The following is a 22733-nucleotide window of genomic DNA, read 5'->3' on the forward strand; positions in this document are numbered from 1 at the left end:
TGGAGGTCCAGGTCCCTCATCCCCACGAGACAGCGGTAGAACCTGCTGGTAGTTCTGCACTGCAAGCCCAATGGAGCAGGGAAGAATCCTTTTTATGTAGTTTGTCCTGGGCTGGGTTGCTAAAGTTTGGCGAAAAGAGACAGGTATAGCCAGTGGTCTGGCTCTTTACTGATCTACTATGCAGACTGGGCTCCTGGGGCTGGAACTTCTGCACCAAAGGAAAGTATTGGTTTCTCTGTATCTTTATTTGTTCTCAGAGAGTTAAAAAAAAATCAAAAAAAAATCAGAGAACAAGGAGCTAGTTAGAGGAATCTGTGCAGCATTGGGGTTACGGGGGAGGGGGAGCTAACTTAGCTCAAGGAGCTCAGCAATGGGATTTTTCAGCAGCTTCTCTGCCTGTGGAGGAAATCGGGTGTTAGCTCCGTGGCGCTAAGGGACTGTTCCCCTACTTGCTGTTGAGGTGCTGGTAGTGTTGCGGAGGAACAGCGTGTGCGTGCGGCAAAAGCAGCATGGCATACGGGGGTCTGCGCTGTGCATGGCCACACTGGTGTAGAATAAGCCTTGCGGGTGGCATGGTCTAGTGCTGAGCCTTTCCCCGTCAGTACAGAAATGGCGGCCATTTTTTATTCCCTAGCAGCAGCAGCAGGAGAGGCAGGGGAATCCCCTCCTCAATTTATCACCGGCTCTTCCTTGTCCCAGGGAGGTGCAAAGAGGCACTTGCACCAAGGAGGCGTCTCAGGTTCTGGTAGAGGTCTTCTGCTGGTTTTAATTTGCTTATGCACAAAGCGGGCCTGATTTTTAAAAAGCATTTACTCGAGTAAAAACCAGGTTTACTGGAGTAAATTCACTTTACTTGAGTAAGTGGGTTTTTGAAAATTGCTACAATATATGCCATTGACTTGTCTATAGGATTTACTCACATAAGTGCACTTTACTTGAGTAAATGGCTTTTGAAAATTGCTACAATAGTAGCTACATTTACGCATGTAACTCCTTTTGAAAATTACCCCCAGCATGTTTAGTGGAACAAGCAGTGGGTGATGCTGGCTCTCAGCCCCAGTCTCCATGGATTCTCGGACGGTCAAGAGGCCTGAGCTGTTGAGAAGCTCTTCAAGCCTTCAGTGATTTTCGGTGCTAGATGCTGAACGGATCCAGGCTTAAATGTGCTGAAGGTGCAGGCAGGCTTTGCTTAGCTGCGTGTTAGGCCCCAGCAGCAGTTGCATGCGCGGGGACCTGTGAATGTAAGGCTGCGGCCTAGATTTAAGCGCTTACATCTGCGAACTAGAGTTGAGCGCGTATTTGCATATGTACTTGTGTACGACCTAGACTGGAGCGCATATTTGCGTGGGTACTTGTGCGCATAAGATTGCAACCTAAACTTGAATGCACATTTGTGCAGGTACTTGTGTGGGTATGACCACAGGCTGTACGAGCATGTATTTTCGCATGTGCTTGTGCGTTTATTTGCACGTGACCTGGAGGGGGGTGTGTGTGTATGCCTAAGTGACATTGGTGTGTGCGCAGAAGGCCGCCTAGAGCCGGGGACAAACAAGTCCAAACTCCTTGCTATCTGTGAGTCTTGCTGTCTGATAGCAATTCAGTCCTCTCTCTCTGTTTGTGTCTGCGCTATTTAGATGCTCAATGTGATTTGACTACTACAGCTTTTGCCCATGTTTGGACATCCCCTCGGCCTATGGTATTTCTGGAGGGGAATGGAGTGGGAGATGAGGCAACAGTCAGTTCTCCTCCTCCTCCTCCCTTGTTCACGAAGGCAGAAGCTTTCCCGAGAGAGAGTTGGAGAGAGCAAGATTGGGCCTATGGGCTCCAGTAGAGATCCATCCTCCTTCTGGGTGGAATGTTTCCAGGGCCTGCAGACCTTTCTGCAGGGGCACCCAGCGAAGGCGAAGCACCCTACTATGTAGGGATTACATGCTCGGACCTCCCATTTGTCAATTACGGCGGGCAAATGCCGCAGGGAGGCCGTCCTTGGTAATGTTCAAAGGGTTGTGGATCATGAGACTTCAGAGGATTCCGATGAAGAATTGGCTTTTTCATCTCTAGAAGAGGAAGAAATTGCATATGATTGAGAGCCACTTCAGACTCTGATCAGATTTTTTTTCTTTTTTCAGAGATGTCTTTCTGAGTTTGTTGGCTCAGACCCTGAACATACTTAGTATGGCCAGAGATCAATTGTACCTTAAGGTCCTGTTTCTTTCCCCTCTGTATCCAATTCAAGAGATATTGGAATTAAAGAAGGTAAATGAGGCTCTCAAGGAAACTCTGAGGTCCAACTCTGAGGTCCGTCATAGCAGCGGTACACATGGGAGAATTCTTGGCATCTCTCGCCTTTACAGAGGTGTATCTGCACATAGCCATCAGGCCAGAGCACCAGAGATTCCTGAGTTTCATAGTCCTAAGGGTTTTGAGCCTTTCCCTTCAGCTTGCGACTGCTTCACGTACCTTTACCAAGGTGATGGTGGTAGGGGCGGCTGCATTGCAAAAGGAGGGTGTGTTGGTGCATCCATGTCTGGACAACTGGCTCATTCATGTGAAATAAGAGGACCTCTGTCGACAATGAGTACAAAAGATACCAATGCACTTGAAGTTTGTAGGTTGAGTGGTGAACCTAGCAAATAGCCATTTAGTTCTCTTTCAAACTCTAGTATCTGGGAGCTCAGTTCGACATGCTGGCCGAGAGAATGTTTCTTACGGAGAGAGATTGGTGAAATTGCAGAGCCAGATTAGTCTTCTGCTACAGCTGTTGGTGCCCAGGGTCTAAGATTATTTACAGGTCCTGGGTTCTTTGGCATCGACATTGGAATTAATGCATTGGGCGTTCACGCATATCAACCTCTGCAGGGGGCTCTTATCTCTCGCTGGAATTTGTTATTGGAAGAGTTTTATCTTCCTTTTCGTTTAGAGGGGGAAGCCAGGGACAGTCTTTCTTGGTGGCTTTCTTGCATCAATTTTCAGCGTGGTGCAGAATTGGAGGTTCTGAATTGGGTAATAGTCACCACTGATGCAAACCTCTCCGGATGGAGGTCAGTGTGGCAAGATCAGTTGGTGCCGGGCCGGTGGTCGAAACAGGAAGCCTCGTGGTCTATCAGTTGGTTAGAGATGAGAGTGCTGCATTTCATATTGTTTGCCTGTCTGCCAAGGTTACCCGGCCATCCAGTATGGATCTGTTACGCTGGTGGACCCTTGGACCGAGGGGGAGTTGACACTACCTGTGGGGAGGAGCCCCACAGGTCCCCACCGTCGGCAGGCAAGGCTGATGAAGAACAGTGACCTTGCTGGAGCTTCACCACTACCAGCCCATGTTCCCCTTAGGTAGCGCCCTCGGGTGCCGGAGCCGGCTGGACTTACTTACATGATGTCTCTGCAGTGATGGAAGTCCAGGAGAAGGAGAGGTGCTGGAGAGTAGACACTGTTCTGGATCAAACAGCAGAGTACGAGGTCCAGTTCCAGGCAGGGGTCGAGGCAGGCAGCGTATCTCGTGGTCAGGTTCCAGGCAGGGGTCGAGGAAGGTGGTGGTTTATTCGGTCTGTATCTGGTTCGAAGTCAAAAGCCAAGGCAGTTCAAGGAACTCAGGAAGCAACATGCAGATCGCAAGGAGCAGGAAGACCTGTTGCCAAGGCGTTGCCTGCATGTAGGGGTTTGCCTTAAATAATCCCTCAACAGTGATGTCATCCATAAGGGCCGCAGGTCTTTTCCCACCATGGGCCCTTTAAATAGAGCAGAGAGGCGCACACGTGTGCCTATGGGAAACTGGGTTGCAGGAGGCTTGGCGGTGTCCCAGCCACGAGGCAGCATGGTGGCAGCAACGGCGTTCGGCCACGAAAGAGGAGGAGGAGCCGGCGGCATGGGACCGTGGACAGCAGCAACAACTGGCAGCTTAGGGCATTATGGAGGGCGGTGGTGATTTCCCACCATTACCAGGAGGCCCAGGGTGAGAGAGGCTGACCGCTGGTTCCTGTGGTTGGCAAATCCTATCAGATAATGCGAGGATGGTGGCCTACATCAACTGTCAAGGCGGAACCAAGAATCAGGCAGTGGCTCGAAAGGCCTGGGAGTTGATTCTCTGGGCATAGCAGCCCTTGGAGTGGCTGGCAGTGACTCACATCATCGGAGTGAATAACATTCAGGTGGATTTTCTCAGTTGGAGAAAGTTAGACCCCGGGGAATATGAGCTGTCAGAGGCAGTGATGTGTCTCATTCACGGAAGATAGGGATATCCCGAGAACACCAAGGTGTCGTGGTTTTACAGCTGCTGAACAGAACATAGTATGGCAGGAATCCGAGCTCTGGTGCTGCCATGGACTCGAGGGATTCTTCTTTGTCTTCCCTCCATGGGCTCTGATGGACAATGAATTATGGCATGAACCTGGTAGCTCCAGTGTGACCACATCGATCATGCTTCCCATATCTGATCAACATGGCTATAGACAGGCCCCTGAGGTTCAGACATTGGTCGACTCTTTTCCACCAGGGCCCAATATTTTCAAGTCAGGTAACTCACTTCTGTCTTGCAGCTTTACTTCTGAGAGGAGAGTACTGAGATGGAGAGGATATTCTGAAGCGTTTAGTTCCACCTTATTGCAGGCTAAGTGACCTTTTACATCCTAGACGTATGTGCGAATTTGGAGGATCTTCGAGTCCTGGTCTGCTGTTGTCTGAGAGCAGCCTCAGCCTGTTCAGGCTATGGTATTGCATATTTTGGCTTTTCTACAGAAAGGTTCTGGTCAAGGGTCTGGCTTTTAATTCTCTGAGAGTCCAGGTAATGACATTGGGTTATCTCCGGGGTAAGATGCAAGGGTATCCTCTGTTCGCACATCTGGATGCTGTTCGGTTCCTTCATGGAGCTAAGAACTTGCGTCCTCAGGTGCGGAACATTTGTCTGTCTTAGAATCTGAATCTAGTCCATAGAGAATTGTGTGAGGCTTAGTTTGAACCACTAAAGAGAGCTATAGTTAAGGATTTAGCTTCTAAAGTGGTTTTCTTAGTGGCTATTTGTTCAGCAAGGAGAATTTCGGAGCTCCAACTGCTGTCGTGTCAAGATCCCTTCCTATAGATGTCAGATTCAGGGGTATCTTTATGCATGGTGCCTTCTTTTTTGCCTGAGAGTCTCAGTGTTCCATCTTAGTTAGATAGTGGAGCTTCCAGCTTTTCCGGATTTGAATTCCTCTACGTCGCACGTGGGGGAGCTTAGGTTCTTAGAAGGGAGGCATGCATTACTGAGGTAACTAAAACGCACATGATTTCTGTAGATTGGACCACTTCTTTGTACTGTTGAGTGGTCTCAAGAAGGGAAGTAAGGTGTCTAAGGCTACAGTTATGCAGTGGATGAAAGAAGTGATTGAGTCAACTTACATTTCTAAAGGGCGCCTGCTTCCAGGGGATTCTTAGGTGACTTCCTGAGCTGTTACAATAGATGTCTCCGCATGAAATTTGCTGGGTGGCTACTGGGAAGTCATTGCACACTTTTGCTAGGCATTATCGCTTGGATGTCAGGGCTCTGGCTTCCATGTCCTTTGAGAGTGTTCTACAAGCAGAACTCTCCAGGTCCCACATGAGTTAAAGGGAGCTCAGGACTCTGGACTGATCTGGGTATGTACAGGGAAATAAAAATTGGTTCTTACCTGCTAATTTTCATTCCTGTAGTACCACAGATCAGTCCAGAGACCTGCCCATTTATGGGAGGGGGGCGGGGGCGGGGAAGAGTCTGCTGCTTGTACTGTTGCTTTATATATCATGCAGAGTTGTTGGAGGTTTTCAATGCTGATCACTTACGTTAAATTTGGGAAAGAAGTTTTCCATTGTCTTTTTGGGCAACTTCATCTTCTTCTGGCTCGTTGGAGGGGAGAGAGTTTGCTTAGAAGTTTATGGTTGCTGCTGTCATCTTGGCTTGGGTACAGGTCAGTACTGAGGGACTCCAGGTGACACACTGGGTTATGTACAGTGTCAGTGAAACTTCCTCTGTCTCCATCTGCTGGCAGGGAGGCAAATTAGCAGGTAAGAACCAATTTTCCTTTCCAGGCCAGGATTGCCAAAGCCGACCCAAATGTAGTGGCAAGTTCATTGCCGAAGGGGGTGAAGTGGTTTGACCCTTAGTGAGTCCCTTTGCTAATCCCTTCCCCCTTTATTTATCTGGACTACTGATGACAGTTTGTTGATAGCATCTGTTTGATGATGCATAGACAGATTTGTATTTTTTTATTTATCTGTAACCCCATCCTAGGAGGCAGTCTGCACTCTGTTGGGGCCATAAACTTATTTTGTCATCTCTTCTGGGCTGGAACTCTGGCTAGCTGTCCCAGCAGTCTCTTTCCCGAGGGTGTGGATTCCTTTCATGGGGGGAAAGAGTTAACTTTCAGGGCCCCAAGTGCTAAGAATAACTTTCCTTTGATTTTCCCTGGGAGAGGGGTCTCACTTCCCTGTCTCTGTGTCCCCATGGAGAGGGGTACGTGACCTCAGTGTGTGCTGAAGGTGCCAAATACCACTCTGGAGTCACTGGTTTAGTGTCCAAAAATAAAGTCTTTTCCGCTTAAACACTGATGGGAGATGGCACAACAAATGAATCATCAGCAGCACAGAATTCCTTTTCCAATTCAGTCCTTCCCTCTGTCTGTGCAGGGTAACTTGTACCAGGGCAGGGTTCACCCTTCAGGGCATTGAAAAGTGAAGTCCCCAGGTGGACAGAGGGATCCTTAGGAGGGCAGGAAACCCCATGTTAAAACTGTCCTTGGCACAGAGGGGCATTTCTCTTTCTCTGCCAGGGTGAAGATGCTGGATGGGCGTCCTCAGCGATCTCGAGAGTTAATTTACTCGTGGTTAACAAGATCTTCTGACTCTTTCATTCTCTCTGTCTCTAAGTTTTCAGTCTCTTTTGGATCCCTGATGGGAGGGATCCCTGGAAGCAAGCAGCTCTCCCTGCTCCAACAGGATGGAAAGGGGCAGTCAAAACCTTCCTCCTGGATCTCAAAATGAAGTTGTGTTCCCCTTCAAAGGAAGTTAACACTGGAGTTCCTCCTTGCAGTGGGTCACTGACTCCTCCCCTTCAAAGGAAGTTAACATCGGAGTTCCTCCTTGCAGTGGGTCACTGACTCCTCCCCTTCAAAGGAAGTTAACAACGGAGTTCCTCCTTGCAGTGAGTCACTGACTCCTCCCCTTCAAAGGAAGTTAACACCGGAGTTCCTCCTTGCAGTGGGTCACTGACTCCTCCCCTTCAAAGGAAGTTAACACCGGAGTTCCTCCTTGCAGTGGGTCACTGACTCCTCCCCTTCAAAGGAAGTTAACACCGGAGTTCCTCCTTGCAGTGGGTCACTGACTCCTCCCCTTCAAAGGAAGTTAACACCGGAGTTCCTCCTTGCAGTGGGTCACTGACTCCTCCTTCTTAGTGGAGGGTATGGAGGACAGGTTTTCCCTTACCTGAACAGCCCTAGACACGGGATTCGCTATGCCCTGAGCCCAGGCAGTGCACAGGCTCTCGCAAGGATAACACCACTTAAAATGCAAACATCCCAAAAATACACCCAGAGGGAAAATCCTAGCCAGCCAGGGAGTGGACTGGATAAGGAAAATCCTCCTGACCCTGGTCAGTCTCCCCAGGCAGGCTTTGCCTGGATCCTCTGACTGGGCCTGAAAAAATCAACTCGGGGGAAAACAAATCCTCTCTAGCTCCGAACTCTAAGCAAACCATAAGGGGCTGCTTAAAAAATCTCTCAAGGGGGGGACGGCCGCTCTAGACCCCTCAAAGGGAGGGGCTGAATTTGATTGGGACCTCCCCATTGATTAACCTATACTCTTCCTAACTAAGGCCTTAATGGTAACAGAGCTGAGCCTCTGTTACATAGCTGTGGGTTTTTAAAGTGTTAGCTTGTTGTTGGTCAGTTTCTTCATTGATATAGTCAGTGTGTGATTGTGGTAGAAAATGTGTTTTTGCACGTCTTGGAGTCTTGCATGGCCTGGGAGATCAGCGAGCGGTGTCAGTGAAGAGTTTAAATAGCAGCTTGGGTTGTATCAATCACCGGATGAGGTTAAATAAACAGAAGGTGAACTGAAGGAAATCAGAGCCAGCACGGGTTAAGGTCCTACCGTATTACTGGCTTCACTGGTAATTAAACTAGGTGACATGGTCTTACCGATTTCCGATGAGGCCTGTAAATTGTGTGTGCTGGGGGACACTGATTTAACATTCAGAGTCGCACGTTTCTTCAGTTGTACGAGGTCGTTACGTTAGCATGCGTCAGGCCCTTATCCACAAAAGATTTATGGTCAGCTGTACAGGCTCTTGTAGTCACCTATTGTAAGGCACTGTTCATGGATCTACCTAAAAAAAAACAAACTCTCTGTAGGCTGCAGATAGTTCAGAACATTGTAGGTCTGAGATCCTGGGATCATGTTTCCACTACTCGTCTCCAAGCTTTGCACTGGTTCCCTGTGCCCTGTAATGTGCTATTTAAAATGGTCACATTAGTCTGAAGGCAACGCAGAATCTAGGACCCAGGATAAATTATCCCTTTATCGGTTACGCAGAGAGCTACGCTGCTTCACAAGCACTCTGTGGGAGTGACCCCCTTTTAAGGCAGGTAAACTGCAATCTATAAGAGTCTTTTCCTAAAATTCGGAATGAGCTGTCATGAGCAGAGGTTCCCAAACCTGTCCCAGGGGACTCCCCAGCCAGTCAGGTCTTCTGGATGTCCACAGTGAATATGGCATGAGCGAGATTTGCCTCCATTTTATGCAGATTTATCTCATGCATGTTCACTGCAGATATCCTGAAAATCTGACAGGCTGGACTGGAAAGACCAGGGTGATACAGGATCTCTTGGCCTTGCAGAAGGCAAGAAACAGCCTCCTGTGTCATTCAAAGCTGCACTTGTTCACCAGATTTATTTTGTGGTAAGGACTGGTTAGGATGCCTAATCGAGATGATCTGCAGTTGACAGGCTGATCACTTAAGGATATAGGAGGCAGGAGTGGGATGGGAAGGGAGCTGCTTATGTTCTTTGTCTGATTTGATTTTTCATGGGGAGGAGGGAGGAGTGGGTGAAGAACCTAAGGGTGATCAGGGAATAGTGGGAGTTGGGATGGTTTTTAAGTTGTGGTGGTTCTTGGACTGTCACTCTTTTAAAGTGACGTGTTTATATGATGATTTACATGTCTCGGTTTGGTGCTTTGTTATTTATCTGTATTGTATTACATTTTTCTAGTTGCAACTCACTTTGAGCGATATTGTTTTGAATAAGAGGAGAAAAATCCAAATAAATACTGTAAATAGGATTGTGATGAAGCTCTACTCTTCTGCTGTCCATGCTGTATTCATGCTTTACATGTACTAGTGTGATGCCTCTACAGAGCTTTGCTGAGGATCTGCTCTTCAGCTGTCTGTGCTGTATTCGTGCTTTACATGTACAAGTGTGATGAAATAAAATAAAATAAAAATTATTTAATTTTATTTTATTCACTGTTTTCCTATAAGTTCTATGTAAAGCCTCTGTTTTGCTGATTTTGAAGTTATAATGTAAACCGAACTGATGTTATCCTACGAAGTCCGGTATATAAAAACCACAAATAAATAGATAAATAGTGTGATTCCTCTACGGAGCTTTGCTGAGGATGTGCTCTTCTTCTGTCTATACTGTATTTGTGCTTTACATATACTAGTGTGATGCCTCTATGGAGCTTTGCTGAGGATCTGCTCTTCAGCTGTCTATGCTGTATTTGTGCTTTACATATACTAGTGTAATGCCTCTACGGAGCTTTGCTGAGGATCTGCTGTTCAGCTGTCTGTGCTGTATTCTTGATTTACATGTATCAGGGTGAAGTCTGTTTGGGACTTTGCTGAGGATCTGCTCTTCAGCTGTCTATGCTGTATTCGTGCTTTACATGTACTAGTGTGATGCCTCCATGGAGCTTTGTTGAGAATCTGCTTTTTGGCTGTCCATGTTGCATTCATGCTTTAGATGGACCAGCATGACACCTGCACGTGGCTTGGCTGAGGATTGGATTCTAATGGTGTAAACAGTTAAACACCCAGATCAGAACAAAGCCAGAGAGAGACTGTAAACCAATCCCTCTTGTTTTACTGACCGAATGACATCTCTAAATGCAGGTCTTGTTAGTGCACCACCTGAAGTCATTTTGGTGCTTGGCTGCCGAAGCTCGCTCTCTCTCTGTCAGAGATTCTAGTCCTCACGTTCTCCTTGTAGGCTTGCCTGCAGACGTCTGGAGCCCTCTTGGTTTTCATACCCTGTGCAATGAAGTAACAGTAATCCATCATGTTCCTTTCATTGTAAACTTTTTGCACAGGAAGGATCAGCACCTCCTTTCTCCAGTGAACTGCTGGTACCTGGTGTTGACCCAGACCCGACGGGAAAGCAAAGACCACGCCACACTGAATGACATCTTCATGAACAACGTTATTGTCCGCCTCTCTCAGATCAGCGAGGATGTCATCCGACTCTTTAAGAAGGTGAGTGTGACTGCTGAGTGCTTACTGTGGCCTGTCCTTACCCGTACCAGAAACTGCCTGCCAGGTGCCAGGATGAGCGATCAGAGCTCCTGCCAGTATCCTGAAGCTTTTGACCATAAAGGACATAAGAACTTGCCATATTGGGTCAGACCAAGGGTCCATCAAGCCCAGCATCCTGTTTCTAACTTAGCCAAACCAGGTCACAAGTACCTGGCAAGATCCCACACAGTAAATAAATTCCATGTTGCCATTGCACAGGGATAAGCAGCGTCTATTTCTTAAGTCTACTTGGTTAAGAACAGTGTATGGACTTCTCCTCCAGGAATTTGTCCAAACCTTTTTTTAAACCCAGCTACACTAACTGCCTCTGCTAATGAATTACCGAGCTTAATTGTTCTATGACATCACACATGTGCGAGCAATCAGAGGCCAGTAAGAAATTAATGTAATGTATGACTCGTGCCAAGATGGCATCCTCCAGGATGGGTTAACAGATTCAGGAGTTTTAGAAATAATGGAGAAGCAGTGAACCAGGATGGCCTGTCCTTCCATAATAACATACAGTGTACAAAGGGCATAGCTTTACTTCACCTGAAGGGGCCCCAGAGCAAACCAACAACAGTTTTGGTTTTTTTTGCAGTGCCTTTCCTTCAAACAGGATTCCAGTGTGCTTTCTGATATGTAAGTTATACCTTTTGTGGGAAGCAGCAGTTTCAACCAGTTGCTTTGGATTTCTAGCTCAGTAGGACTAGTCTCTTGTGTATGTAGACCTTTTCATTGGGTACTGTATGAGCTGGATAATTTTGATAATAGACCTAGGTGAGGTTGTAAATAGGCCTTGTAATTTTGTAAACCCACTGAGAGTATAGATTCTTATGTACTGTACCTGAATGTAGTCTGCTTTGAAGTGCCTGACCAGTCATGAAAGATAGAATAGAAGTAAAAAAAATTTCCAGTTGGAGGTCCTCTGGCATCCAAGCACAGGGCCTCCCCGCCTCTCGGATCTGAAACCAAACGCAAAGACTGAATTTCTGCTTCATATAAGACCCTGAGAGAGGGATGTGTAAAGATCGCAAGGGGTCCAGAGTCTGACACCTTCAGTCCCAACTGTCTGGGGGTTCCCCATTTTTTAAACTCCTCCCCCCAGTACGGTCCAGCCATCTCGATGACAGTCTCTCAGGCCATTCCGACTGGAACCTGTTATGAAGGTATCCCAAGTGTGACTACCAGATGTTGCTATTGTGTGTCAGTTGGGCCTCCCTCCCCCAGCATTCCCAGTCTTAACCAGCCTGGGGAACGGAAGGCTTAAGCCAGGCCTCCCACATTGCAGCATTCAGCACTGCCGCTCAACCACCGTATTATTTATAATTGTACACCCCTCTCGGGTAGAAGGCGTGGCTCATAACATAGTATGGGATCTGGGTGGCACCCTCCAAAGGGAGAAGAGGGGCTGTGTGTGGTTGTTGGGTAAACTGGACTGGTGCTAACGTTTATGCTGCTGTGCATGAACCATTACTATGCTGTCCCCTTCTTCTTCTGTTGTTTTTTTTTTAATGCTTAATTAATTTTTATTGCTTTTCCAATCAGTGCTGCAAGGATATTGGGAATCTGAGGCAAACCTTACAGTCTTGTGCCTCTACCCACAGCCCTGACCCTCCCCACACATAATTAAAAATTATGGATTTATATTAATGGATTTTAATATAAAAAAGGACATTCAGAGTACAGACTTCTGAGGTAAAAATATCACCAACTGCACGTATAGAGGTCGATCTTCAAAACATACGCGTGCGCGCGCGAACAAAAGTACACCAGATTTTATAAGATACGCACGTAGCCACGTGTATCTTATAAAATCCGGGGTCAGCGCGCACAAGGCTGCACAAAATCGGTAGCCTGCGCGTGCCGAGCCGCGCAGCCTTCCTCCGTTCCCTCCGAGGCCGCTTCGAAATCGGAGCGGCCTCGGAGGGAACTTTCCTTTCGCATCCCCCCCACCTTCCCCTCCCCCCCACCTTTGTTGGGCAAGTTACGCCTGCTTGAAGCAGGCGTAACTTGCGCGCGCCGCCCCGGCACCCCCCGGCACAGGCCGCAGTGCCGGGGGACTCGGGACCGCCCTCCCGGCCTGCCCCCAAACTGTCATCACGCCTCCAGACCGCCCCCTGCCTCCGGACATGCCCCCTGGACACGCCTCCTCCCGCCCCTTTTACGAAGCTCTGGGACTTACGCGCGTCCCGGGGCTTTGCGCGCGCCGGCGGCCTATGCAAAATAGACTCGCTGGCGCGCGTAAATCCTCCCGGATTTACGCGCGCAGGGGTTTTAAAATCTACCCCATATTATATTTGCATACATTGCTGAGGTGCCAAGCAGAAAATCCTGCAAAAAAGGCACTTGGAAGCTATATGGCATCTTCCTCTTGCAATGCATATTGGGTGTGGGCCTCATCCTCAGAAAGCCATGAGTAAACTGAATTATAATTACAGGACAGTAATCCCCTAATAGAAAGCATGGGGATTACTAACCTTAACTAATTAGTTTACATGGTTTTGACATAACTGCAGCATTGCCCCCTGCTTCGACGGCAAGGGGGGGAAAAAGGGGGAATTGGATTTAATGAACAGCCAACGCTGGGCCCTGACTTCTATGGTCCAGGGTACTGAGATGTAGGCATTAGGGAAAAAGCGCAGAGCCTCTTCTACGGCCAAGCCCAAAAGCAAAGCACGTTCAAGCAGCATTGTCTGAATTATCAGGAAGGCTGCGCACCCTGTAAAAACGTTGCTAGCGGTAATTTTTGTTATGGGTTTGACAGTTGCTTGGTTTTGATTGTAACTGGCACGGAGTGGCAGTTACTACCCTTAACAGAAACATGGGGGTAACCTGCACGGAGCGGCAGTTACTACTATAAGAAACTTGTTGGGCAGGCTGGATGGACCATTTGGTCTTTTTCTGCCATCATTACTAGAGCGAGACCAGAACTCACAAATCTGTGCCTCTGACCTGCACCTCCTCCATCTCTGCAGGAAAGGTGGTGTGGGGGGGAGTATTGATACCCAGTTAAGGGAACTGCCTGTACACAAGCCCTTGAGACTAACTGTGGAAGCTTAATTGAAAAGAAATCTCTCCAGTCCTGCAAAATGTAGCACGAGTGTAGCACATCAGAGGCTCTGTAGGGCCCAGACGCTGTTGCCTCTCGTCCTTCCTCAATTCCCATCCAGCTTCCGTCTCCCCTGGTGAGTCCAGCATTACTTTAAACCCTGCTGACAGATGATTCTTAGTGCCCACTGATGCACATATTAGAAATGTGCTTCCTGGGGACCCTGGAGCTAAGGCTGGCGTTTTTACAGATCCTGAAACGTGCTGCCAGCTCGCAGCAGGTGGCATTTGGAAAGGGCTGTTAGGAGCAGTCATTACAGGGGACGGCCTCGGCAGGTTTATTGCTGTGATGGGAGAAGCCGGCTGCTGCTGCTCAGATTCCCCCTGGCTGTCTCTCTCTCACATGCAGCCCTTCTGTCTTCTGAGGCCTGTGTGTCACACTGCGGGTTACAGAAATCTCCTCGGTACTTGACTAGGCTTGGCTTCCAGGGGCGGGCTGATGGCACCGTGGCATTTGATAAGACTTGGTGGAGTGGAAAATAATGAAACGTTTTCTGCAGTTGGGATCTCAAGGCCTTGTCACTGCCATTTTGAATGTAGATGAAAGCAAATATAAATATCGAGGCACAGTACAAAAGCTGTGAGGAGAAGGGGGGCTGTAGAAGGGGAAAGCATCAATATAAAACAACAGAAAATCGTATTTATAAAATCCCATTAGGAAAGCAAGATTAGTTACTGACCCCCAGCATTATCACAGAGGATTACAGCATGAGCTGCTATTGATCTGGTAATACGAGGCTTGGCTATCGGGAGACTGGCCTCTGTCAGTATTGACAATAGTGTAAGTAGAGTATGGCAGAGGGTTTTTAATATGTTGCTTGGCTTCACATGACATTGCCTTATTCTACTCTGACATCTCCATCAATATTTAACAATAGTCGGTCACAGGGGTGAGCATGTGTGCGGCTGCACTGGACAAGTTTTGTAAAAGAAAAAGGGAATGATTTCCGAACAGTTGGTGGAGGAACATCAGAAAAGAGAATTTGTGCATTTATTTATTTACAAGCCGTTAAAATGGGCTACATTAAATTTTTTTTTCAGTCCATTTTCGAACACAGCACCCTTCTCCACTTTTTCTCCCTCACTCCCCCTTCCCCTCGTTCACTCACCCCTTCCCTCCACTCAGTCTTACTCATCCTCTGTCTCCCACTGCCTCTCACCTCCCTCCCCTTCCCTCAGTCACTCCCCACCCTCTCTCAATCCCATCCCCTCTCCCTCAGCCCTCCTCCACTCCCTTTTTCTCTGCTCCACAACTTCTTACCCTTCCTCTTACTCACATCCCTCTGTCTCCCCCCTCATTCTCCCTCTCCCCCCTCATTCTCCCTCTCCCCTCCCTCCCATCCACACACCCACTCCTCCCTCCCTCCCTCTCACTCACTCTCTCCTTCCTCGCTACTGGCTGCCGCTCGCTGCTGCCGCCGCTCCTCGTTGCCACTACCGCCGCTCCTCGTCGCCACTACCGCTCGACGCCACCATGTTGATATCCAGCTGACGCTCGCTGAGACCGATGTGCATGCCCGCACATAGCTAGCAATTCCATATACATCAAACCAGGTTACAATAAATTCTCACTATATAATAAACCCCAAACAAGCCCGGCCCCCATATCATTCCCCCCCCCCCCCATCAAAATAAACTTCCCACTCTAAAACAACCTCAGTCTCATCACAGTTAACACTCCTTCTGTCTTGGTTCTATTAACACCATGGAGTGGATGAAACCCAGGAAGAATGGGGTTTGTCCTTGGGGAGAGCCCAGGAAGGTAGGATTCACATATGGGGCGGGTGAGCCCAGGAAGGGTAGGATTCACGCATGGGGAGGGTGAGCCCAGGAAGGGTAGGATTCACGCATGGGGCAGGTGAGCCCGGGAAGGGTAGGATTCACACGTGGGGCGGATGAGTCTGGGAAGGGTAGGATTCACGCATGGGGCGGATGAGTCTGGGAAGGGTAGGATTCATGTATGGAGCAGGTGAGCCCAGGAAGGGTAGGATTCACGCATGGGGCAGATGCGTCTGGGAAGGGTAGGATTCACGAGTGGGGCAGATGAGCCTAGGAAAGGTAGGATTCACGCGTGGAGTGGATGAGTCTGGGAAGGGTATGATTCACTTGTGGGGTGGATGAGCCTGGGAAGGGTAGGAATTACGTTTGGTATGAGCCCTGGAAGGGTAGGATTCATGCATGGAACAGATGAGCTGGGTAGGATTCACATGTGGTGTGAGCCCGGGAAGGGTAGGATTCATGAATGGAGTGATTTTTGCATTCACTTGTATATTTGAGGTATAATGAATTATCAGACAGCGTATCTCACAGCTAATGGTGAGAGCCATCCTTGTGTGAGGGGCGAATATCTGCCTTGGGAGGGGGGGGGGGTTGGACCCTGACCCACCAAGGTACTTCATCCCCAACACTATAATTTAAGTGCACCAGGACCCTGCGGTGGTTGATTTGCCCCAGGCTCTGCGCTAATACTTCATCTAGTGGCTCAACTTTAACTAAAAATGATGCTGTAGAGCTTGATGATGAATTAATATGCAAGAACTATAATTAACAGAGAAAAGGGGCTGAAAGACATGTGGCTTCATAAACCACCCAACGTTTCAGCCAATAATACTAATCATTTTTTATAGTGTTACTGGACATAAAGTGTTATACAACAGTGATAAGTCCCTGCCCCAAAGAGCTTGCAATCAAAGTGGATGCGTGAGGCAATGGAGGGTGCAGCGACTTGCCCAAGGTCACAAGGCACAGCAATAGGATTTGAACCCTGGCTTCCATGGTTCCCCACCCATTGCTGTAAGCACCAGGCCACTCTTCCCTGGCGCTGAGGAGGAGATGGCGCAGGTTGGTGCTCGACCCATTGCTGAAATAATTCTGTAGCGGGGGATCTGGTTTGCACTTAGCCCTGTACGGACCGGGGTCGTGTGGTCGTCCCTTCCTTTGGTGCTGCTGTAAGGGCTGCAGAAACGGCAGGCGGCGGGGAATGATTTTTCTTGCAGAGGAGGAGCAAAGGAGGTGAAATGGTAATGGTTTTTCAAGGCGAATGTGTGGAAATGGAGGAAATCAAGCATTAGCCTGTAACAACAAAGAGAGAAATGTAACCATAATGTTGTTGAGGTAACCGGGTTTCAGACTCGTCTAACTAGCAAGACACTGTTTGCAAAAATCACTGAATAATTGAGAGAAAAAACCGGGCTGCCTTCTTAGAGATAAGGGCTGTTAATGGATGCAGTAACTCAGTACAGCACTGTGCATCTCTGAAAGTGCTGCATCCATTTGGTGTTCCCTATACAACTCAGGATTATAGTAATAAACAAGAGGTGCTACAGACAGGGCTTGACCTATCTGCTGCTCAGCAGTGGATGCATTTTAGGGCTGAGTGCCAGATGCAGATTTCCTGATGTTGCATCACAGAAAACAAGACAAACCTTGTTGCTTGTGATGCAGTAGCAGCTATGCCTAGCAGTATTTGTCTTCCAGTTCCAGAGCCTTCTGCAGAAAGGAGCAAAGAGCAATCGTCTGCCAGGAGACTGAGCAGGAGAGGAAGAAGTGCACATCCTCAGCCCCATCCCAGTGACTGGAGCCTGCCCTCCCAATAGTGTGTTTCTCATCCAATTTTTCCTGCTCCTCTCCATGGCCATTCACCTCCCCTCTCCACCCCCCCAGCCTCTCACCTCCTCCATTTCTCTATGGCCTTTAACCCTTCCGTCATCTTCACCTCCATGCAATTTCAGCCTCTTATTCCCCCTAGAGCAGTTGAGGCTCTCCCAGCTCTACCTGCATGGTAGAGGTCCATGGTTGCTTTTTAAATGTACTTCCTGTTGCTTCCCACTAGGGTGTGCAGGTGCTGCCAGGGTACAGGTATAAAAATGGGAATAGTGGGGAGGGCCTCCCTCTGAAGTGTGGGTGACAAGCTGGGGTGGGGGAAGATAGACTTGGGGAAAATTAGCGAGACTTCTAGGGTGGAAGTGGTGGGTAGTGGAGAGGGAGGGACCGATGAAGGGAAGGGAGAGTTGTTGTGGAGGAAGAGAAGTGGGGGGGAAAGGAGGGGAAGGTTCAGTGGAAGAAAAATCTAACAAGTGATTTTTTTTTTTTTTCTGTGCCTGGTCTGCCTCCGGTGTATTTTTCAAGTCCTGACTTTGGAAGGTGTCAGTGATGGATGAGGAGGGTACACAGAGAAGCTTAAGGGCAGGCACAGCTGACTGAGCATGAGAGGTTTTAAGTTTTTTGTAATCAGCAGAAGGAGCATCCAAAACCAGAGCCAAACTTAAACCCGGGGATATTGACCAAACACCACGTTTGGAATACCTTCCAGATTTGGAAGTGAGGTTGTGGCATTGATTGTGAAATGTACAAAGCGAGGGAACGTCTGCAGAGTTCATGAGCTGATGGTGCTGGATTCACTCCCTGTTCACATTGCTGGGACCATGGTGGCTGTTCTCAGTTTGGTGAGCATCTGTCCCAGCTGAAACCGTTGCAGAAAGCAATAAAAGCTAACGATAATGGCATTCAGGCTCTAATTACAGCCTCTGAGCTGTCGTGGGCTGAGTTGGGGCTCAGACCAGCCTTCTGTATCTCATATGCAGAGCTGAACAAGTTTAGAGGAGATCAGAAATGCAGCGTCCCTGAACTCTATACTTATTTTAAATTTGTCTTCAAAGTAAGGAGATGCTCCAAACCCCCAAATCATTCTGGAAAGAGCTCCTGCATTTAATTACAAAGTAAAGCGGAAACTGTTGCAGTCTGTACTGTAGTGCAGTCACATAACAGCTGGGAAACTCCTGGGAGGGAGTTTGATGTTTGGCAACCAGGAGAGAATGATTGCATTTTATGGCCTGCCAAGGGCAGGGTCGTATTCCTGCTAGGAACTTGGAGCCAGCGCAGAACTGCACCACGTTTCTGTATGGAAGGTGTGGTTATAACTCTTACTCCAGGCTTTCTTCTGTTGCAGAGCAAGGAGATAGGACTCCAGATGCACGAGGAACTGCTGAAGGTCACCAATGAACTCTACACAGTAAGTAACAGGGAGTTAGCGGGATAAACTTACTGGGCTAGCGTAGCCCATATATTCCGCGGCATAGTCGCACCGCTGAATATATCTGGCTAACTTAAACTTAGCTGGATACGTTTATCCGGTTAACTTTAGGACAGCCCTATAGGCCGATCAGACCTGAATATCCAAGTTAGTCAGATAACTTACCTGCCCAGCTCCTCTCCGGAACGCCCTTTCCCCATCTGTCGCTTAGCCAGCTAACTATTTAGCTGGGTAATTACTTATCTGGCTGAGTGGCTGCCATTCACCGGGGGCCAGATATTCAGCCGCTGCCACTTAGCTGATAAGTCCTAATTTATGGATCTAAGTAGTGCTGAATATCGCGCTCATGGTATCTGTGCATTCAGCTTCCGGGTCTGGGTGCTACATTTTAGCACTCGACCATGGGAATGGCACAAAAGTACCGACTCATGGAGCTCCTCTCACGCCATCAACTCTCAGCACAGCACAGCCACAGAACCCCAGGACCCAATGCTTCCTTCTCCTGTACAGTTGTTAACACCTGCCTTGTTGTGTGCCTGGGTGTAATAGCCGAGACTCGGCACACTGTGAGTTGGATGCATGTGTAGGAAGAGATTAAATGGTCGCTGTTCCTGAGGTGATTCCACTGGTAGGGTTCTGGATCTGGCACACCCATAGCCTGATAATCCTGTGGCATTCCTGTGGTAAATAATCTGGATATGGCGCACTGCAGTCTAGTATTGCGCTGGTGTTTGCGTGGACAGATCATGGCTGTTTTAGTTTCTGTCACTGCAGTCTCCTGTTCTCCTGCAGCAGGGCAGCATGTGCCAACGAGGGGAGTGAAAGGCGTGTGTCACTCTCTGCTGTACTGTGAAAAGCTGCAGATATAATTAGAGATAATTGGGGCTTTCATAAGTAAGCCAGAGAATGCGGTTTACAATGATTTTCAGCTTTTCTCTGTGATGATACAGAGCTGGAAGGCAAAGGGAGGCTCTTCTCCCCTCGCTGTATATGTGGCCTACGCACAGCTCTGGCTGGCGCCCTGTGCATGGAACCTTCTGGTCTGATCTCTGCAGGTGTATATTTCTTTGGGGCTTTTTTTCCCATCTCTTTAGGTGATGAAGACGTACCACATGTATCATGCGGAGAGCATCAGCGCAGAGGGCAAGCTGAAGGAGGCAGAGAAGCAGGAGGAGAAGCAGATCAGCAAGTCTGGGGAGATCCCAGTAAACTTGCTGCGCCACGAAGACCGACCCCAGAGACGCAGTTCTGTCAGGAAGATTGAGAAAATGAAAGAAAAGGTTATGTCATGGGCTCAGGCCATGAGGACCACAGGGAGCTCTGGGCATGGCATTAGGGTTAGGGCTCAGGGTCACACAGGAGATCAATCACAGTTCTGGATATGGGGTTAGGGTTCAGAGACACAGATCATAGTCAGTTCTGGATATGGGGTTAGGGTTAGGGCTCAGAGACACAGTTCTAGGTATGGGGTTAGGATTAGGGCTCGGGGACACACAGGAGACCAGAATCCTTTCAGGATAGGGAAGGCACTGGCCTTTCAGTATAGGGCAGTACTAGGGGGTAAGTGCTGCCCTGCTTGAGGTGCAGATGATGACAGTAATGGGGAAGACGCTCTCTTGAATAATATTTAGGATTGGTACTAAATTTGAAGCTCTGTACTTTCCTTTTCAGAGACAAGCCAAGTATTCAGAAAATAAACTGAAGTGTACTAAAGCCAGGAATGATTATTTGCTGAATCTTTCTGCAACCAATGCAGCTGTGAGCAAGTACTACATCCATGACGTCTCAGACCTGATTGATGTAAGTAATCAGGTTTACCCATCCCCAGAGCAGCAGAGGTCCTCACAAACTCCTGAATGAGTGCCAGAAAGCCCTCAGCCAAATTGCCACCCACTGACGAAAACTGGCATAAGTCATTAGTGAAGTTGTTGTGCTTTGTTGCCCCTCTTCATGTTCCTTCTCTTCACCCCAAGGTGCTGTTTGGACCAGGTCACATGGACTTAGGGAATGCTCATAAAGAAGGGATTATTGGTGAAAGTGTCACCACCCTATAGTCTTAACTATAAGTCCTAATTCCCTCATACATATGTTTTAAAAATTTTGTAATTGCAAATAAAAATTTCATGAACTAATATGCACACTAATTCATACCATGCTCTTGGAGATGTTTAATACCGTCATATCATGGCCTAGTAAATGATTGCAGATAAAGACCAAAATGGCCCATTCAGTCTGCCCAGGCATATAAAATTCCCAAATGCAACCCAGCACCATCTTCCCCCTTGGATCTTCTCCATACAAATTTCAGACAGAGTGTTATACTTTCCTACAATATTAACTCCATGTTAAGTTAGAAGACCAGAATTCAAGTCAACGCAGCCTGTGTTTTGATCAACGATCTGCATCAGGGGTGTCATCAGTGAACTATAAACCAACCCTTTCTCTCCTGCATTCTTGGTGGTTTTGCAGTTTGACAGTAAACCTCATGGAAGGAGCAGAAACAGTAACATCACATTTCCCCCAACATCATAGACAGCGAGGAACCACTTTCCTGTATAGATTCAAGTCTCCATAATAAACCAAGGCACAATCCCTCTCTACACATTTCTCTGTAAATACATTTTTTGTGTCTTGTACCCCACCCCACAGAGAACACTAAACACCTCACAATCTCATGTGAGAAACTCCGCCCTCCGATTCAGTATCAGGCTTCATTGCGTCCAGGATGACAGAACAGCAACCAAACATTCGGTGCTGTTGAGGAATGTCTGTATGGTGTATCCCATCACCACTCCTCCAGTCCATTTGTACGTGGACAGTATGAAAGCTCGCTGAGACCCACAGAGGATATACTTTCAGCTGAATTGACGGGGGCATGTTTTGGGCACAAGCAGAAGGTATAAAACGTGTAGTTTGACTTTTCAGATCTATGCATGGTATTTCCCATAGAAATTTTACCTATGGGACTTTTTCCCCTTTCCCTGAACGTACTCGGATCAGTCCAGACTCCTAAACGGGGCGTTTCACTTGGAGGGGGACGGAGATCAGGGGGCTGCTGGGCCGAGCGGTTCCCATTTGACGGACGGGGATGACCCCAAAGTAGTGCGCTTGTTTTGCCGTGACGAGTTGGCGCCCTTGATACCGGCCATTCTCAGGGAGTTGGCCATAGAGTTGCCACAGCAGGAGTCCCGCCTCGGGCGCACGGACCCCTTAGTGTTGGGTCTTAGGGGGCCCCCATCGGTGTTTCCGTTGCATTTTTCGGCGTCGGATTTACTTTTCAAGGAGTGGGACACCCCAGATCTGGGGCTGAAGGTGGCCAAGGCCATGGATAAGCCATACCCCCTGACAGAGGACGCGCTTGAGCTGTTCAAGGTTCCGAAAATAGATTCGGCGGTGGCGGCAGTTACGAAGAGGACGACCATCCCGGTAATGGGTGGGACAGCCCTTAAAGATTTGCAGGATCGCAAGCTGGAGATACAGCTTAAGAAGATCTTCGAAGTCTCCGCTCTCGGGGTTCGAGCGGCTATATGTAGCAATTTCTCCTTGCGGGCAGGACTTCAGTGGGCGCAACAACTATCCGCTAATGAAGCTCTCTCGCCGTCCCCCTCCAAGTGAAATGCCCCGTTCAGGAGTCTGGACTGATCCGTGGTACTACAGGAACGAAAATTAACTAAGGTAAGACCTAATTTTCTTTTAAAGCTTAGATGCAACATTCGTAGGTAAAAAGCACCCCCAGACTTTGCACCTAGGCAGAAAGTTTGAAAATAGTCTATGTTTGTGGTTCATTTTACCCTTCCCTGCACGTTTTCCCATTTGGCTGTCATCAGGTCTCCATCATACACATATCTGATTATTTGCACTCTTCTGATTCCATATGTTGACCTTGCTATGTAATGTGTCTATGATTCGTAGTGTTGCTCCTTCCTTGGGGTGCAGCCTCCTGCTTCTCAGCATTGCTTCTCCTTTGGGACACCATCTCCCCTTTTCTCAGTGTTGCTTCTTCTTTGGGGCATGACCTCTTTGCTCTGTGTTGCTGCTAGCTTGGGACATGATCTTATCACTTCTCAGCATTGCTTC

At 48.2% G+C, this 22733-nt stretch overlaps 1 protein-coding gene across 2 annotated transcripts in view; it reads left to right on the forward strand.

Moving 5' to 3' along the window:
• The window catches only part of SRGAP3 (SLIT-ROBO Rho GTPase activating protein 3), a 233852-nt gene that overhangs the window by 138860 nt on the left and 72259 nt on the right, over positions 1–22733 (forward strand). For both annotated transcript variants that reach the window (XR_003856658.1, XM_029601439.1), the window contains exons 3-6: positions 10312–10474; positions 18573–18635; positions 19751–19936; positions 20328–20456. Coding sequence is in view for 1 of the 2 variants with exons in the window: in XM_029601439.1 (XP_029457299.1) it covers positions 10312–10474; positions 18573–18635; positions 19751–19936; positions 20328–20456 (541 nt within the window). In the remaining variant the exon portion in view is untranslated. The remainder of the gene's footprint in view (positions 1–10311; positions 10475–18572; positions 18636–19750; positions 19937–20327; positions 20457–22733) is intronic.

This window comes from Rhinatrema bivittatum, chromosome 4, assembly GCF_901001135.1.
Source record: "Rhinatrema bivittatum chromosome 4, aRhiBiv1.1, whole genome shotgun sequence".
Classification (NCBI taxonomy): domain Eukaryota; kingdom Metazoa; phylum Chordata; class Amphibia; order Gymnophiona; family Rhinatrematidae; genus Rhinatrema; species Rhinatrema bivittatum.